The sequence below is a fragment of the Dryas octopetala genome, chromosome 9, assembly GCF_963921425.1.
Source record: "Dryas octopetala chromosome 9, drDryOcto1.1, whole genome shotgun sequence".
Classification (NCBI taxonomy): Eukaryota; Viridiplantae; Streptophyta; class Magnoliopsida; order Rosales; family Rosaceae; genus Dryas; species Dryas octopetala.
Genome location: NC_141374.1, coordinates 1,996,730 through 2,012,615, shown reverse-complemented (window position 1 = coordinate 2,012,615; position 15,886 = coordinate 1,996,730). Strand labels below are relative to the sequence as shown.

General features: G+C 35.7%; 2 protein-coding genes across 2 annotated transcripts; both read right to left on the bottom strand.

Moving 5' to 3' along the window:
* Nucleotides 1–1,015: 1,015 nt before the first annotated feature.
* On the bottom strand, nucleotides 1,016–10,151 carry XEG113 (xyloglucanase 113). Its single transcript, XM_086256726.1, has 13 exons — nucleotides 9,704–10,151; nucleotides 8,912–9,208; nucleotides 8,548–8,753; nucleotides 8,337–8,442; nucleotides 7,315–7,571; nucleotides 6,998–7,133; nucleotides 6,364–6,458; nucleotides 6,213–6,266; nucleotides 5,316–5,429; nucleotides 2,792–2,890; nucleotides 2,592–2,711; nucleotides 1,386–1,472; nucleotides 1,016–1,313 (listed from the first exon to the last, which is right to left on the bottom strand). The coding sequence occupies exons 1-13, from the start codon at nucleotides 9,858–9,860 to the stop codon at nucleotides 1,146–1,148; spliced, it is 1,896 nt and encodes a 631-aa protein (XP_086112852.1). The 5' UTR covers nucleotides 9,861–10,151; the 3' UTR covers nucleotides 1,016–1,145.
* Nucleotides 10,152–12,798: 2,647 nt separating this feature from the next.
* Nucleotides 12,799–14,151, bottom strand: LOC147273133 (uncharacterized). The gene is made up of 2 exons (XM_086256766.1): nucleotides 13,563–14,151; nucleotides 12,799–13,454 (listed from the first exon to the last, which is right to left on the bottom strand). The coding sequence occupies exons 1-2, from the start codon at nucleotides 14,149–14,151 to the stop codon at nucleotides 12,799–12,801; spliced, it is 1,245 nt and encodes a 414-aa protein (XP_086112892.1).
* Between the last annotated feature and the right edge of the window lie 1,735 nt (nucleotides 14,152–15,886).

Sequence of the window (15,886 nt, the reverse complement as noted above, 5' to 3'; positions counted from 1 at the left end):
TATGGTCTTCTGGATTGAACCCTGTCCAAACCAACTTCTGGCTAATCAAACTGTAAACCAGCTCATTGCAAATAGATCAAGAAGAACCGTAGCTGCATGAATTGGATAAATGCTGCTCTATCAGAGAGTGTACTACCTTACACAGTTAGCTGTACGACTAATCGATCTTTCTGGACGAACTTCGAAAGGAATTTTGCTGCCATCACAAGAATCCACATCCTTCGATTGTAACCTCACATCTAGAATTTGAAGAATGACTCATTATCCATGGTGGAGTGTGTGCAATCAATTAGAGAAGCTTCTAATTGGTGACTGCTACCTAATTGTGCATATCCTTAGGGTGCTTCCAACTGATTACAATATGTAAGTGTCATATTTGTGTAAGCATTTTTCTCAAGACAAAATAATCTTGAGTGTGTATTTCCCTGTATCACTTAGAAAGCTACTGGCTTTTCCATTCTTGGCAGGCATACCTTCATGCATTTGCAAATTATTTTTGTGTTGCATAAGTGCGATGAATTAAATGTATATCTTTTAATCCGCCTTAGTATATCGAGAAGTTTTCTTTTTGAAATAAGTTTGGGTAATTGCAATTTTTTAAACGTTTTATCTCACATAAGATCGTTCACTTCTAAATCTAGAACGTTAGCTTTCATTATAAGACTATATGTGTTTCAGATTTCATATATTGATATTTTTGGGGTTTTAAAAAAATAAATAAATAAACCCCTTCTGTTTTTTGGTATTATACTAAGCCTTGCTTTTCTGAAGAACAATAAACTATCAAGTAGAAGAATATAAAAGAAACAATATTTAAGATAATAAAGGGATTCCATTTCCAATACCGTATAAAAAAAATAAAAAAGAGGCTCCGTTTCTTTTATTTGAGCTATGGAGATATTGATACAGGTCAAAAAGCATTCTTTACCGATACACAATAAACACATAATCGCATCTCTTTATATTCTTAATATGGATACAGCCTCTCCCATGTACAGATACGGATGCAGTCCGAGTTTCAATGCCATGATAACTTAGGGACAAATTCAGCTGTAAGACATTTCTCTTTTTCTTTGTTTCTGTGTTTCTCTCCCATGCTCTGCTTGTTGTATTTTGACACAGATAAACTTACAGCGAACCAGGTTTCACGGCGGTGGGTGATCATCCTCTGGGGTTTGAGGTGGGATAGGCTTCCAACTTGGTTTCTCATCCCAGTACATGTCATAGTATATGTGACCAGGAGTATGTTCGGCCACACAACACCATATACCTACATACCGCTTCACTCGATTCCTGAATCTCTCCTCCCTTGCCTGTGTATTTCACATAACATCAGCAAATAATAACTACGCATGTACAAAGAGAAAAAAAATGAAAACACTTGCCTTGTCTATGAAACCTAAGAAGGCATCTTGCATAGAAGAAAACTGAATTACTTTTACATCCTTGAATGAGGAGAATACTGTCTTGAACTGCATATGCAAGTTGAATCCATTAATGTTACAAGTTACACAGAGAGATGGAACATCAGAGTTTAGTAGACACTGCTAGACACAGTTAAAAAAAATATAAGAATCTTGAATAATTATTTCAGGAATTCCAGAATAGGTCCGACTACCTACAGTATCTTGTCATCGTACTTTTGCCCTTTAAAGGCCAAATGACAGGTTCATATGACAATGGTGAATACAAAAGTCTCTTTAAATGATAATATTGAACAAACTGGCCCAGGTTCAGCTTAGTATATTAATAAATTAGAGAACATTATAGAAGCTCTCATGTATAGTGCAAAAAAATGGGCTGGGTAAAATTATAAAGTTATGACCAAATAAATAGAGGAACACAGTGTTTATATCATTATGATAATCAAATTGTCAGACAAGTTTTGATTTTGCTTATTTTTTGCAGGGATGATTGTTAGATGGAAATCCAAAATTAGACGGTTCGGATTATTGAACTACATTGCAGGGTGGCCCCAACAATGGGGTTACTTTTACCTCCTATCAAAAGTGGTATATGTAGATATATACAGCCTTTCACCCAGCAGAATGTCTATTCTTTAATTAAAGAACGGACACATATATGTTATGGTTTGTTTTTCACCATTTGATCTTGTTCTTGGCAGGGTTTAATGTATTAGGGTATAAATCATCAATCAAGACCTCTTCCTCGGTTTTAACTCTCATGGTTTTGAGCTCATGTTCCTCGGTTAGATTTTAGGTTTGAACTTCTGAGTTTTAGGCAACCACCCAAAACTAGATAGTTAAAACCTAAAATATAAACTCAAACAATAATTTTATACCCCTAAAATATAGAACCCTATATAATAAAATGAACCCTATCAAAAATGGCCTATAAAATGGAAAAATATCATAAAAAGACCCATGTTCATTAGAGGTCCTGCAGAGAGAATTTTTGGAGAGATATATATATAATATCAGGAATTCTCTTATTCGGATCGGCCATCACTACCGATCAATCAATGATGAATCCATATCTTAAAAAGTTGCAGAGGTTACGTCCAGGCTTGAGAAAAATATTATATGATATATATATATATATACACACACACACAAACATATTCAGTTTACCGTTTCTTCATTGCTTCTCTTTGGAAACCTGAGCACTCCAGATGGGCCGGTATTATTTGAAGTGAGGCATTCCCGGGTTCCTTCTTGACAAATCTGGACTTCAAGCCATGATTCTTTCACCTGAGAAAAAAAAATCGCAAATGTAGAAGTTGTCCACTAGGTGACACTTGAGAAAAGTGATACTCTTGACTTAAATTTACCTGTTTTGGCATCAATGGATTGTCAAAGAATGAGTACTCTCTAAAATTGATCTGAGGCCCAAATATCTCCTCTGGAAGTTCTTTAGCCATCACATTTACCTGCAACACAGTACACTTTCCTTAGCTTCCAAAGGGGATTCAAAATAAGAACAGAGCAATATGGGATGAGACCTCTAAAATGGAAGTTTGTTCAACCATCAGGAAGCTTCTCTCAATAAACAAAACCATTATACTAAAAAATGGAATTTAATTCGGTTTTGTTTTTGGTCTGATTTTAATTTGGTTTAAACATGTAATGAGCTTTGATCGAACATGAATAAATAATGAAAATTCACAGGTATTAGGTAAACAATAATTTTTCATCATATAAATTGTAAGAGCATTCCGAGAAAAATAAAAGATTGATAGAAAGCGAGAAAAATAAAAGATTGATAGAAAGAAACTTGTTAAAAGATTAATTTGAAAGAGGGTTTGGAATGTATTAAAGAAAAATGGGGAAAAAAAAGAGAAATTGAACTGTCATGGGGGGTATGTGTAGCAAAAGAACAGCGTACGTGTATAAAGATGTTCATGTTCATTTGGTTTTGTTCAGTGTCAAGCCCTGTTAAAGCATGTACTCATTTAAAAGCTTAGATGAAATACAGCATTTCCAGATGTCAACATGAATTTGAAAGGAGAAACGATATATCCATTGAAAATATCTAGTATATATATGAGTCCTCTCATGAGCACCCGAGTCGTGAGGATCTGGTCCAAACCCAGATACTATATGATGATACATGATGCCCATCCTATACGAATATGTCTTCATGCATGTATAGGATGGGCACCATGTATCGCCGGGATGCTCATGTGAGAATCTCTGACATATATTATACAGTCTGGCTCAAGTGGAAAGTAGTTTGTGGACATTGGACAACACTTTTGTCAAATTATTATATTGATATATAATATAATATTATGTATATTATCAAATGCTTACTCGATATAATAAAGAATAATCCAAGTCAAATCTTCAATCTCATTTCTCTTTTGGCAAGCCCTTTTTTCCACTATATTGTATTCCAGCTTCTCAACTATCCAAACATGAATGAAATTCCTTGAAACTTTTCAAATTCAGTTAATCAAGGATTAGAGAAGGTTATGGTCGCACAAAACCTTTTAAATGAATATATCTCCAAGTGTCAGTCTCCTCCTTCCCCACATCCCTCTTACTAAGTTGCGTCAAAAGAAGATTTTATAAGGCAAAAAGAGAATAAAATGTATCTTTTCCCGAACAAAATGTTTTTCAATAAAATGATTTTCAATTCAATGATACTCCAAAACTAAGGCAAAGCACAAGGAACAAAAAATGACCATCAAGGCATCACAAAGATTTGTAATTTGAGCTTCCTGGGAAACACGCAACCAAAAGTTGACAGAGGCTAAACTATAGTGACACTTATGCTTTATGCGGTTTCCGTTTTGATAGAAAATGAATCATCTGCATATAGAATGATGATTTTTAGTATGTTTTCTAGTATGTTTTCATGAAAAGAAATATGATGATTTTAGTATGTTTCCGTGAAAAGAAATATGATAATTTTAGTATGTTTCTGTGAAAAGAAATACTTTCGTAAAAAGACCATACGATCCTTATCTTGCAGTTTCCTCCATAGAAAATGGAAGTTAAGAACAAAGGAAACAAGGGTCATATGGTCTTTTCAGCACCCATTTTTCATGGAACTTTACTAAAAATCATGTGCCACATGCATGCTTAATTCCTACACAAAGGAGATTAACGTTTTGTATAACGGAGGAAATCACAAAGGATATCAGCATCATGTAATAGGCCACGGAAACGAGGGGTGTAACAGTAATTTACCTACACAAAATATAATATTAGAAGTTGACTACTCTGGCTTCTGTATAAATTAAGAAAAATCCAAGGGCAAGCCTAATCCCTAAACCATCATGAGGGTGCCACACTACATCAAAACGAAAAAAAAAAAAAAATTGACAAAGAAAAGACACTTCCAGAAACAATACCCTCTAGAAATGGGACATCATAATGAGCTTCAATCAGAAAATTCAACAGGCAGTTCTAGTAATCCTAATAGCTTTTTAACCAGGGTAGTCACACACAATAATCTGTGCAAATAGAGGTTCAAAAACTCCTTCAATAATTTAAAAAGTGGAGAGGGGAAAAGGTCCCATTTGGAACGCTAAAATGCTATTTGAGCCCATTGCAAGGATGACTAAGTTAATAATATGATCACTACTCTTCTCCAATGACAATATAATTCAACTCACTACTTCAAACAAATAAACCCTATCAGCAAAAGCCATGAGTTAATCTATTAGCTGTCTTGGTTTCAAAAATGCAACTTATTTCCAGTTGTTTTAGTACAAAAGCTGCTTTAATAGAAACTTATAGCAATGGATGGCAACCCTCTTAGAAAGAAAATTTTCCAAGAAATCCTGTTTATTGAGGACTCAAAGATAACAAAATATATAAAATTAGCTCCAAAAAAATTGGATATACCTCAAATACATGGTCTAGAGGGCAAAGAAAAGGTTGTCTAGTAATAGATCCCTCAAGAACTCCAGGGTGGGGAAACCACAGCCTATCCAACCTGCACCATAGTGGAGGCATGACCTAAAAATCACAAATAAAAGAAATGAAGATTAAAATATAAATTCCATATGCAAAGCAAATGCACTAGTTCATCTCAACAATTTATTAATCCATGCACTATGAAGTCAGTAAAATATCTCAGTTATAGTAGTTTCAATATGATTTTCAAACCATGGCACAATGTTGGTTGATCATTTAGAGAGCATAATTTAGTCCCTCATCTTTATGAACAAAACCAATGAGCAAAACAGCATAGAGTCTATAGTGTATGTAGATCAATCTGATTGAACTTTCTTAAAGTTGGAGCATCCAATCCAAAATTGATTGGCTATGAGCGAAGAGGCCCAAGAATTTACATATTGAGATGCAAGCTTAGAATACCCGACATGGGAATTTTATATTCTTAGCACGCTCCCTCATGTGCGACTAGACTGAGCCAAACACATGGATTAATTATATTGGATGAAATGGAGCACTTGTAGCCAAATCGGGCCTGAAACGTGGATGAACTGCGCACTTCGATACCATGTGAAGGTTAGAGCATCAAATCCAAAACCAATTGGCTATGAGTGACCAAGGTTTTGTACACTAAAATAGTATCAGCTGATGTTGATGATGGCATCAACGATTGTGATAATGATGAATGAACATTTGAAATTTCACTCAGCTTATAAACAAACCAAAATCAAATTCCTTCAAAAACTAAAATTCAAACCATTTAGCACTCAAACATTTCAGTCCAGCAAAATGTACTGTGAAATAAAAGATAAATGGCAGATGTTTTAAGTTTTAAAAATTTCTCACCAGGGTGCGATTCAACAAGGAAGCAATAGCAAGTGCCATCCTTATCTGTTTTATCTGAAGGAAATCATTTAGAATACAAATTATTAGATGCAACACTGTAATATCCGGACAGTTGGTAAAAGTTAATGAAAGCAGGTTAGTACATGCATACTTGGTAATTAATGAGAGAAAAATGTGTTTCAACATTGTGCTCCCCATCTAGTAACAAGCTCTTAGGAATAGATGGCCTAAATGACAAAAACCCTCCTGCATTAGCATGAGAAAAGTCATCAGTACAAATATGAACAAATGCCAGAGTAGTAAATCCATATAATCAAGTGATCAACTTTTCAGTCTAATGCACAAATTTTGATTGCTGATGAGGTTGAAAGTTTTCAAGCAAATTCAGATTTAGGTAGTGTTTGGTTCATTGCAATGAACATTGGAATGGGCTGGCATACCTATGGAATATCCATTCCCCCAAAATGATGGATTATACCAATCTTCAATTCATCCTACTTACCCTCTAACTGTGTCTACATTCCACTCCATTCCGATGTTCATTCAAGCAACCAAACACTACCTTAGTTTCTTTAGTCTCAGAGTTAACTTCAGAACTGTAAAATGTGTATGCAAGTTGAAGTTCCATGAGATTGGAAGGAAAGTTTTACTAAGAAGATTCAAAGAAATGAGATAACAATCATTCCCTTCACAGCAGCAAGCAATTGCAAGAAAAATGCATCCTAAGAAGATTGAGAAGATGTGCAAAGCATGGCACAAATATTGGTGACATTTTCCATTAGTACCTGGTGCATCATAATATTCTGGTGGGTCATAGAAAACCATGCCTTCCCGTAGTCGATGACGCTTTCCTTCAGTACCTGCATACTGGAATGTGGTATGCACTGCGTATGGCTCCAACCTCAATTGCTGATGCATGGCCTGCCATTAAAGAATTAAACCTCAGGACTTGTGCGATACACATCCTTTTATTCTTATATGAACTAGGTCCAAGCAAGACACCTAAGTTTGAGGCACAATTGTGGAAAAAATGGAATAAAACAGTAAATCCATGCACTGAAGATGCAAATTCCAAACTATTAAAGAAAAATATACAACTTACCTGGACAAAATACGTATGCCCACTACAAAATATACTCGCAGGAAAAATTCCCAGCTTGAGACTTCCATCAAAAGCATATACAAGTCCGCTCTCCTCATCAACAGATGGTCCTAACTGCTTCCGTACGAGATCATTAAACCCATTCTGATCCCATATCTTGTCATCAGCTAGAAGCATATCTTTCCATTCCTTTGCCAATCTTTTAGCAGGTTCTGTTGGCCGCCAGTGAAAAATTCCAATATTGTAGGCAGCACCAACTGTTAAAGGTGAAGACACTACATCTTTTAAAATCCTAGTATATCATAGCTATAATTTTATTGATCATAAATAGAAACATAACCAAAGCAACGATTTTAACATATACAATCAACAAGGTCAACAGAAAATTTGTGCCGTTCAAACTTTAATGAAAATGCCAGGGTGAAAGTTGGATTGCAGTAAGCAGTTTGCAGCTAGAGCATGAACTGTGAACATATCACTTGTTGACACAGGTGCAAGTTTTATATTCAAAAATAAACATAGGGGAATTTTCTTAATCCAGGAATGGAGTTGCAACAACATGCAACAAGCAGGAGTTTACTACACTTACACCTAAATATATATTAGCTGACTTGGTATGTATATGAAGAAGAACCCATAAAGTATTAAACAGCAACAAGAGTAACAAAATTAATATAGGTTACATAAGAGTAGGACAAAAAGCATATTCAGTTGTTCTTCTTCTTTTCTTAAGTGCCAAAATATCCAAGGATAGTAATGAAGGTATCTATAGCAATAGGGAGAGTTTGGGACCCTATACTAGTATCCCTACGGGGCAGACTTCTTCTGAAGTGTCAGCATAGTTATCATTTGTCACTGGACACAATTTCATGTCACCAGATCTTATGCAAGTGTTTATAGAAATCCACCACATGGAAAAGCTGAAAACATCGTAGCATGCATAGGAGTTAAATGCGAATTCAGAAGCTTCATTTAAACAGAGGAAGGATATGACAATAAATTTTTCTATATAAAATTTTCACCTTGTTGCCAAATGTCCAACCTGTCATCAGTGACTGTAGGTACAACTTGATCACTGGAAGTTAAGACATCTGCTTCAGGATAGCGAGCAAGATACGGAAGGGGGTCCTGTTCCAGGAAGATAGCAAATCAAGTATAAGAAATTTGACAACTCACAATCTTTAAACAAAAGAAACTAAAAGAAAAGAAATTAAAGCACTAGCTGAAAAGTACCTTTAACCAAACCATGTCTGTATCACACATCAAGAGCTCATAACCATAAGGGAGGATTGAGTCTATCAGAATAACTTTTTCTCTTCCCATCTTGTGGAATGTTGGCGATCCCCATCCGACATCTACTGTGCTCATATGGCTGCCCATATCAAATACTGGAACACCTTTCCAATACAAAGCCTCCAACAGTTTGGTGTCCATTGCACCTAAGCCATCAAGTTCAAACTCCCTTAGGGGTGCAGACACAAATAAAACTAAGAGCATATTTTTGTTCCCTTACATGGAAATGGTATAAGATATGTAAAGAAAATAAAAAGGCCAAAAAGAAAGAAAACTACACAGCTGACAATATGGGGTAGCTTACCAACGAGAAGGTTAGAAAGCCCCAGATCAGTCAGGTGTTTAACCCAAGTCAGGATAAAATCAATGAATGCATAGTTACCAAAGGTCACTATAATGATGTTATCCTTCACCCTTTGCTGAACCAGTTCTCTGGTCAGTCTGAATGTCTTCAAAGGTGGCATTTTCTTTGTGCGTGGGGGAGGTTCCCAAAAAGGTCTTGTTGATATGCTTCGAGGCTCTAATGTAGGTGGGGGCACTGCTTGAACTATTTCTGGTTGAGAAACATTGGGTACCTGCTCTAAAGGAGGAGAAGCTACACCTGTAACCATTTATGCATTGACATAAGTAAATTAACCACAGATTTGATACATCTTTATTTCTACTCAATAAAAAAAATAAAAACACCAAAAGTCAGATATTTGATCACAAAGAAAAGAGTTCACTTTGAGTTTATTTGCTAAATGAGGTAGCTGAGATGTCCCCAGCTTATGCTGTCATCAGTAAAATCATTTAACAATATCAGTTGGTAGTTGTAATTAGTTAGAGATGTGGTAGAGAGGAAGGAATGGAACTTGTATAAATAATAGCTTCATAGGAAAATAAATAAAAATAAAACTGTTTCTCGGAGCTCAAAATAACTTTTCACTAAGCACATACGCGTTGAATTATTCGACGGGCAACTAAAATCTCCAAAACCCATTTGTATCCCATTTCTATGATTTGTTGGATAAGATAGTATGCGTAAGAAACAATAACAAAAAATGAAAGGGCAAAGTCAGTGAATTAAAAAGAAAAAATGGAGAGAAAAACTGACGGGAAAGCCAGGAGGAAGTGGTGGAATCTGAAACAGAGTTGCCGGAGTAGATAGCCGAAATCACATACAAAGACGAGAAGAGGACCCCAATTATCACAGTGGCGTATACAGTCACGAACAGTGGCTTCGAATTCTCAAACGCATTCTTCCACCCCATTGTAGTTTTGCTCTTCTGATTGATTAGTTATTTGATTATCGTTCCCACAAAATCATCATCGTCTTCTTCTTCTTCTTCTTCTTTCTTCTTTCTTCTTGGGAAGAAGGAGAAAGACTACCCCAATTTCAAAGCCAACCAATCTGAATGAATCTGAGCTTTTATTTCATTTCACTTGTTTCCTCTGTCTACATTACAGATCGCCACCAGGCTACGGTCAACCACCAGCCTCCGAGTCTTTTCTTTCTTATTTTATTGAACTCCAGGCACCATGTTTGTCTCTATTTTACATTCTTAATTATGTTTTTGCCAGATGATCAGACCAACGCGTGTGTAAATGTGTAATTCTTTTTTTTTTTTTTTTTTTTTGGCCACTCGTAAATGTGTAATTCAAACACGGTTATATTATGCAAAAAATTAGACTTAAATCACAAAAGATTTTCATAAAATATTATAAGTTAGAATAGAATAGATTAGTTGATTTGTTCCGTTAAAAAGTTTGTGATAGATTACCTTAATTTAGATATAAGTGAACATCAAAAGAAAAAATTTAACTTTAGATCAAAATACTTTGTTCTGTAATTTTCCTAACCCTCAAAATAAACATATTTTACCTAATAAAAATCAACATATAAAAAAGAATATTTTAGACTTATTAATTAATTTGTAACAAAATATTAAGTTATAACAAAACAAACAAAATAAGTCAATAGAACGTTTTATACAAAATCCAGAAAAGAAATCTATTACTACTGTCATAAGAAAAAACTTATACTATATTACTAAACAATTTGAAGATAATAATAACAATATTCAAAAATTCCCTTTAATTATAGATCAACTTAAAAAACAAATACAACAAATACAATTAATACAAAAAAAAATTAGTAAAACAAGTAGAAACTTTACATAATAAAGTAGACCAGTTAATGAATTAATACAAAGTGCAAAAATTAACTTAAAATATATAGAAACACTACAACCACTTTCAGAAGCCGAATCAAATAGTCAACCAATAGGACTTTCAAATTACACATTTAGAATACATATTCCTATTAGATAAAATAATTTTATAATTCAATTTTTAGTAAATATAAGTGAAAGATTAGACAATTTTGAAGAACAAATTGCAGATATACATTAAACTTTAACAAATCATAAATCTACACAACCTCCAAAATTAGTACAAAAATTAAAAGGATTAACTCTAGGCAAAATAGTAACAAAACATAATAAAATCAATCATTTTGATAATACAAAATGAAATTATTTAGAAGAAAAGGCAAAAAAGTGGTCAGAACCGAAGACATCTACCCAACATAAATAGAAGCACAGGAATTTCTTAGAATAGGATTTGAAAAAACACAAAAACATAAAAACTTATTATATCATTTAGGAATGTTATAAAGTAATAAAAGCATAGTCAGTAGTATTAGTCAATAAGAAATTAGTTGTATAGACAAAGAAGTCATATTATATTTATTAAGTCCAAAAACAACTAAAGAACTTAGAAAACAACAATAAACTTAGAAAACAACAATATAGATTAATACATGTAGGAACAATTCTTGTAGGAATAGCAGGATTAGTAAGGTAACAAGTATAAACAAAAGCACTAGTATATATTTATGATGATAAATGGGAAAATCATGAACAAGCTGCCATAGTCACAGCTGAAGTAGATCTTAAGGCTTTCCACAATGGGGATATCCAAATTTTGTTATCCAAAACTCATTTTGGGTCACAAATAGTGCTATTACCCATTTCTAACAGTAATGGTGTTGTGACCCATTTTGGGTAACAGTATTTTATACATATTTAAAATATGACTAATATTGATTAAGTAATGTTTAATTTATAATTTAAAACTGAAATAATTATAAATTATACCATTGGTCTTATTTTAATGAGATTTTTAAAATAAGGCCAATATTGAATATATTTAAAATAAGAAAACTTCATAAATTAGACAACATAAACCATACAACATCGAAACTTCAACAACCATAAACAACAAGAACAACATGATAATTAAAAGAAAAAACAACAACAACAACTGCATTCAACATAACAGAAAATGAAGCGAAGTTCTTATTCGGAGTCCGATGACGAAGAATTGACACCAACGTAATTATACCAATCTGAGATCTTCTGTTTGGTTTCACACTCGTCACATGGTTGAACGGGAGGGTTTTTCCCGCAGGTGCATGGCATGGGTGGTTTGGGCTCTGGCAGGTGGTTCAACCATTGGTGGCGAAGATTTAGGTGATTGGCCAAATCTTTGAGCTCCAATCTCATGCAAAATTCACACAAAGGGACCAAAATATCATCCGAACACTTGCAGAACCTCCAGTCTGGTTCTTTTGCACGCTCCATCATTAAACAATAATCGCACAATGGAGCAACACAGTTAGGGAGGCACTTACACAAGCTTTGATCGCACTGTTGTTTGAAGCTCTCACCAGCGCCTTGCTTGGAACTCTCACAGACGCCTTGCTTAGTGGAGGAAGCCATTTCTAAACGATAGTTATGTGGATGTGTTGGCCTACCAGTTAAACATTGGTATTTATAGGGGAAAAAAGCATGATAACTTGCCCATTGGATTCCCTGATGGATTCACAGATACTCGAATCTCACATGTGAAGCAACAGTGTTGTGCATGGGATGGAGTGTTTGGAGTAAGTGTATGGTCTTGTCATTGGTTGAGTGAATTATTTTGCAAGCATGTGATGGTTGTGTCATGTCAAGTCAGCTAAGAGAAATCAATGTCTTTATTTCATTTCACAAACTGCAACCGACAAATACAAACACACTTAAACGGCAAACACAAAGACAGGAAACAAACTTCGAAGATAAACAACAAAGATTAACCTAACATACAAAGATAAACTTAACATATATACGATAATGAGAACAACATTGATGAACCATGATTCTGATCTCAATGTGTTGGTGCAAGTGGTGGGTTCCCTTCTCGGATCCAAATATGCGTAATCAAATTGGATTTTAGGGATTCGTTGACATTTCGGGCCCTAAGCAAAGTTCGACGAGCATTCATCTCAGGTAATGATGATGGAGCGACACCGGTCGGACATGGTTCTACACCTTCATATTCTTGTTTTTCCCTTCTAGTGCTCACTTCTGGGTCTATTGGGTCATCCGTACAGTCATCCCCAAGGCGCTCATCCTCCACAATCATATTGTGTAATATTATACATGCCTTCATGATATACCCTAGGTCAATCGGACGCCAATAACGAGCAGGGCGTTTTATTATTTGCCACCGGGCTTTTAGAATCTCAAATGCCCTTTCCACATCCTTTCGGTATCCCTCTTGTCGAGCGGCAAACAATTTGTGGTGGGGAAGAATAAGACTGTGCAATGAAGTAATAAGAGTTGACCATTGAGGGTAGATCCCGTCGGCAAGATAGTATGGGAGTGTGTAATCTACCCCATTCACAGTGAATCTCACTCTGTGGTTTCGACCGGAAATCACCTCATCAAAGAGATGAGAACAGTCCAGCACGGTGATGTCATTATTCGACCCAGGTATACCAAAATTTGCATGCCATATCCACGTGTCATACGATGCAACGGCTTCAAGTATAATAGTAGGGACATGATAATGCCCACGATAATGAGCTTGCTCGGCCATAGAGCAATTTTGCCATACCTAATACATGCAATCCAAGCTACCAATCATACTTGGAAATCCTCTCCGACTCCCTTTCCGTAAAAGTTTTCTCATATCGGTAGCAGTAGGCCTCCGGAGATACTCGACCCCGTAGATATCTGAGATGGCTCTTATAAATTTAGAAAATAATTGTCGTATGGTGGATTGGCTAACGGTCAGCATCTCTGAGACCAAATCAAACGGCATGCCATATGCCATCACTCGCAGAGCCACAATAATCTTTTGATGAGGCGTACAACCCACTCTACCGAGGGCGTCAGGTCTTGCTTGAAAATATTCATCATGGCGGCAAACATCTTCGAGAATCCTATTGAATAGGGGTTGGTGCATGCGGTATCGCCTCCGAAACGTCACGGTGTCCTCGATTGGTGTTGGAATGAAGTAGACCTCCATGAGATGTTCGTGGGCATCTTCCCTATTTTGGTGTGTGTAACGACGATGTGAAGACGTACCACCATGTCGTGGACGTCCGGCGACGACATTATGACCCATGCACATGATCAATTGCCCCACCCCCTCTCTCTCATCCTCTTCCCTATCCCATGAACTATCAGAGTTCGAAGACGAGAAGGAGGATGAATGCACGTACAAAGGATTCATCTTTGTGTTAATAATGGATAGAGATATTATCCTGAAAATAGAGTGAATGAAACTTGGTAAATATAGTAGTATTTATAAATAAGCCACATGATAGTGTAGTCTTGTCATATGCAAACGTCATGGTATCATGCATTCGTCCCATCAATTGTTGTATGAATAAAGGTAGTATGCATTTGTCTTATCAATCGTCAGGGCAATTGGTATCATGCATTCGTCTTATCAATTGTCTTATCATTCATCTTATGCAATAATAGAGGGAATACAATATTGGGTGACCAACTCAAACATGCCATATAACAAGAAATTCAAACTTGAAATACATGAAATACAAACCTAGTTCATGGATACTTAAAATGCAAACATAATCCTAAGTCGACACATAACATTAAAGATCAAACATAATTCAAAGTCAAATTCTAATTGTTAGGGGGGTACCCCGAATTTGACTGATTGAGGTTAGAAAGATCTGGGTAGTATCCAAATGGAGTGTACTCCGAGCTTTGGTTAGTGCGCATCTGCCTCATTGCTATGACTTCAGCTTGTTTTTGCTCCCAATACATCCGTTGGGCCTCATTCATCCTGGAAAGGTCTTGGCCCATAATATTTTGTTCCTCTCATTCTAGCTGTCTTGCGATCCTTATCCTCTCTCTTGCTTCCTTTGCCGCTTCTCTTTCACTCTTTGCAGCCTCTCTGTTAATTCTCATTTGTATAGCTATTCTTGCATTTTCATTAAAATCATGCACTTCCTTAACCATTTGAGCTTGGATGGGCTCAGCGGCCTTGGCCCGCTTTGAATGGTTTCTTCCTGGTGGCCTTGGCCGCGAGGGACCGATTGGTTGAAATGGTGGTGGGTGTTCGTCATCACTAATTCGGATGGTCGTACATACATTATTGTCACTCTCGGGAGTGTCGAAATCGTCATAGGCGAGGGTCTCTGGTTCACTCAACTGGGTCGGGGTATTTGTCGCGGCATACTTTGCACTTTCTTTTAATAGGTCCCAAACATGTAAGAAACCAAACTTGGATCCAGTTTTGCCTTCAAAACTCCCAAGTGCGTTCGCAAACTACAACAATAAAATTAAATAAATTGCCTTGATAAATAAATAATCGTAAAATTAAATAAAATTGTCTTGATAAATAAGCAATCTTTAAATTAATAAATTGCCTTGATAAAAAAATTATCGTAAAATTAAATAAAATTGCCTTGATAAATAAACAATCTTCAAATTAAATAAATTGTCTTGATATATAAACAATCGTAAAATTAAATAAATTTCCTTAATAAATAAACAATCATAAAATTAAATATCATACCAATAATAAATAAATAAAAACTTACCACGTTGGCATCATTTGCACGGCTTCCACACATTCGCTCCGCCTCCATCAACGAAGCATAAAACTTGGTGCAATCCCGTGCTATATCAACCCATCGTGATTTAGCGCCGCCAATCGAACGCACGGTTTCACCCCCCAAGTTACGCTTGAAGATTGCGTAAATGTCACTCCAAAGCACATTTTTTCTTATATTTGCACCAAGACAACCGTCGGGAGACTTCTCTAGCCAAGCCTTCACTAGGGCTTGATCTTCACCTTGTGCCTAAGAACATCCTCTAGGAGCCATGATAAAGAATATTTTTTTTTTTTTTTTTGTTTTTTTTGTAAATGTGGTATGAAAGATTGATGTTTGTAATGAAAAAATCATGGATCTTGTGTAGTATATATATAATCTTTG

Excerpts from the sequence above, each read along its gene's own strand:
- XEG113 (XM_086256726.1), bottom strand. The coding sequence starts at position 9,860 with ATGGGGTGGAAGAATGCGTTTGAGAATTCGAAGCCACTGTTCGTGACT. Across the intron at positions 8,754-8,911 it reads GCTTTCTAACCTTCTCGTTG|GTGCAATGGACACCAAACTG; the intron begins GTAAGCTACCCC and ends TTGATGGCTTAG. Across the intron at positions 8,443-8,547 it reads CAGACATGGTTTGGTTAAAG|GACCCCCTTCCGTATCTTGC; the intron begins GTACTTTTCAGC and ends TTCCTGGAACAG.
- LOC147273133 (XM_086256766.1), bottom strand. The coding sequence starts at position 14,151 with ATGAATCCTTTGTACGTGCATTCATCCTCCTTCTCGTCTTCGAACTCT. Across the intron at positions 13,455-13,562 it reads GAGTCGGAGAGGATTTCCAA|CCGTTGCATCGTATGACACG; the intron begins GTATGATTGGTA and ends TTATACTTGAAG.